General features: G+C 36.4%; 1 protein-coding gene across 1 annotated transcript; it reads right to left on the bottom strand.

The window, feature by feature from the left end:
* On the bottom strand, positions 1–2,000 carry LOC109797081 (deSI-like protein At4g17486). Its single transcript, XM_020356987.3, has 3 exons — positions 1,628–2,000; positions 1,250–1,537; positions 1–479 (listed from the first exon to the last, which is right to left on the bottom strand). Exons 1-3 carry the CDS (start codon positions 1,764–1,766, stop codon positions 235–237), a joined length of 672 nt encoding a protein of 223 aa, XP_020212576.1. The 5' UTR covers positions 1,767–2,000; the 3' UTR covers positions 1–234.
* Between the last annotated feature and the right edge of the window lie 200 nt (positions 2,001–2,200).

Raw genomic sequence — 2,200 nt, 5'->3', positions numbered from 1 at the left:
TATGCTGCATCCACTAATGTAATTAATCAAGATTTAAGAATACATAAGCACAAAACAGTAGATTTAAAGACAGCAAGTTACAACAAAATGAGACAAAATAGAGCAACCACTCAGCTAATTGACAAACTAAGACAGATATACAACAGAACAGAGAGACAGAGCAAACAAACAATTTTCTTCCTTGCTCATCTTGGGTTGCTTACGCAATTCTAAACCCCTATATCAATCAAAGCTTTACTTCACTGTTAAGGTTGAGGCCGAAGAAGCATTAATCAAAGATGAAGATGGAGGAAGACAATGTCTTTGGCTACTACTTTTAATTGCCGAACCTCTAGGCAATGAAGAATTGGAGGAACCCTCGTACCTGCAGGACTGACTTCTCACTTTCCTCTTTTCTCCTTCCTGAACCCTCTCTGATGTAACTTGCGGAACCTTTGTGTCATTTAGTCCAGGGGGGAGAACACAGTTGCAAAGAAGACCTTCATGTAAAGGAGCACAACTTAAGAGTTAGGAATGCTTAGTAGTTGTTTTTGGCAGGGAGGGCTCAAAAATTTTGTTTACAAGGTGCACCCTAGGAACATCAGTTCACATAACATGTACATGTTGAATTGGGAAAGATATGTGTCGCATAACCAAAATTTAGATAAATCAGTAGATGTCTTAGAGCATTCCTCTTGTCGCTTTGTGCAAGGGGGTATATTGTGCCGAAGAAGCTTCTTCGTGAACACAATGAATTTATAGTTACAATCTATCAATTTAAAAAAAGGACAAAATTTAAATGTTGATCCTGGTGTTATTCTGTAATCCAAAACTAGTGTTTTACTTTAATAATCTAAGTTGACATTAATGCAAACCCTTACTATCCTCTAATTTTTATTGAAACCAAAAGCACATAACATCTATGTCCTATAAGTGTTTTTTTGGTACTGTTTTCTATCCAATTGAAATTTACCACGATAATAAAACTTTTAATTTTGAGTGTGAAATAACAGCAAAACACACGGAGCTGCATCAAAGTTGTCCTTAAAAAAATGATAATTGCAAGCTTTATTATATCCAACAAATTTAAAAATGAAAACCCTAATTAAAATACAGTAACAGGTATGAGAAGAAATAGATATAGTTAATGAAAAACGACGATGAGCCCAAAATAGGTGACATAGGAGTCTCGAACGGGGACAGGCGAAAAAACAAGGGATGGGAACAAAGTATAAAAGATAATAAATTTAGTTAATTAACGGTTGGTTACCAAGTCGAGCAAGACGGTTGACCCATCGAGGGATTGAGTTTGCCGTTAATTTGAGGCAAACATGATTGCAGAAGTGGTTGCAATTTTTGGAGATGAGATGATAGGTGTTGCCAGAGTACTCTTGAGCGAGCTTCTCCATGAACACCCTAACATCTTTGGGCCCCAGATCCGTTGTTCCAATGAAAATCGACTTTCTGAAAGTGAAGCCAGGGCAGTGTTTGGGTTGCACTTCAAAAATTCCCGTCGTGTCGTGCTCGTGGGCACCAAAACCATATTCAACACCATGAACTAGAACCCAAAAAAAAAAAAAAAAAGCATTTAAATGAATGGAATTAGTAACATTAACATATGGATCTGAATTGAAGAGTAAGAGGTTACCTTGAACTCCGGAATGGTAGACACCAAGGCCAAGCCAATAGGCATAGCCATTAATTGGAGTGAGATCATAGACGTTGAGGTAAACGGGGACGGTGCCAGGTTTGTGCTTGCGTGGCCCTGATACGAGCTTACGCAGCATTGTGTTGAGTAGAGGAAATGAAAGGAAAGGAATGGAAGAGAAAAAGAAGAATGTTATGTTGTATTCTATGGGTGTGCCTCCAGCCCTCGCATGGCATCTATCGGCGCCCCTAACTTCTTTTCTTTCATTCACCCACCTAAGCTTTTATTAATTATTATTATTATTATTCTCCTCTTCCTCTTCCTCTTCCTCTTCCTCTTACCTAGTGCTTACATCTCCACCATCTTAACAAAAACCTATCTTCCCTTCATTATGTCAGAATCCCCCACATTTAATAAAAACAAATTCAACCACTTTTTATTTTTATAAAAAAATATACTTTTCCTCCCTTATATTATTTATTAATGTTAATTTTATTTTATTTTAATTAATTAAATTAATTTAGTATCACATTTTTGAAATATATTTTAATGTTTAACTTCTTATTTCTTCTG

The sequence above is a fragment of the Cajanus cajan genome, chromosome 6 (genome assembly GCF_000230855.2).
Source record: "Cajanus cajan strain Asha chromosome 6, NIPB_CcT2T_4, whole genome shotgun sequence".
NCBI classification, from domain to species: Eukaryota; Viridiplantae; Streptophyta; class Magnoliopsida; order Fabales; family Fabaceae; genus Cajanus; species Cajanus cajan.
This window is presented reverse-complemented; position numbering and strand designations above follow the sequence as displayed.

What these genes read in the sequence shown, in the direction of transcription:
- LOC109797081 (XM_020356987.3), bottom strand. Translation starts at nt 1,766, where the DNA reads ATGCTGCGTAAGCTCGTATCAGGGCCACGCAAGCACAAACCTGGCACC. An exon ending in CTACCATTCCGGAGTTCAAG is followed by an intron (nt 1,538 to 1,627) that starts GTAACCTCTTAC and finishes TTTGGGTTCTAG; the next exon opens with TTCATGGTGTTGAATATGGT. An exon ending in CAACCGTCTTGCTCGACTTG is followed by an intron (nt 480 to 1,249) that starts GTAACCAACCGT and finishes CTTTACATGAAG; the next exon opens with GTCTTCTTTGCAACTGTGTT.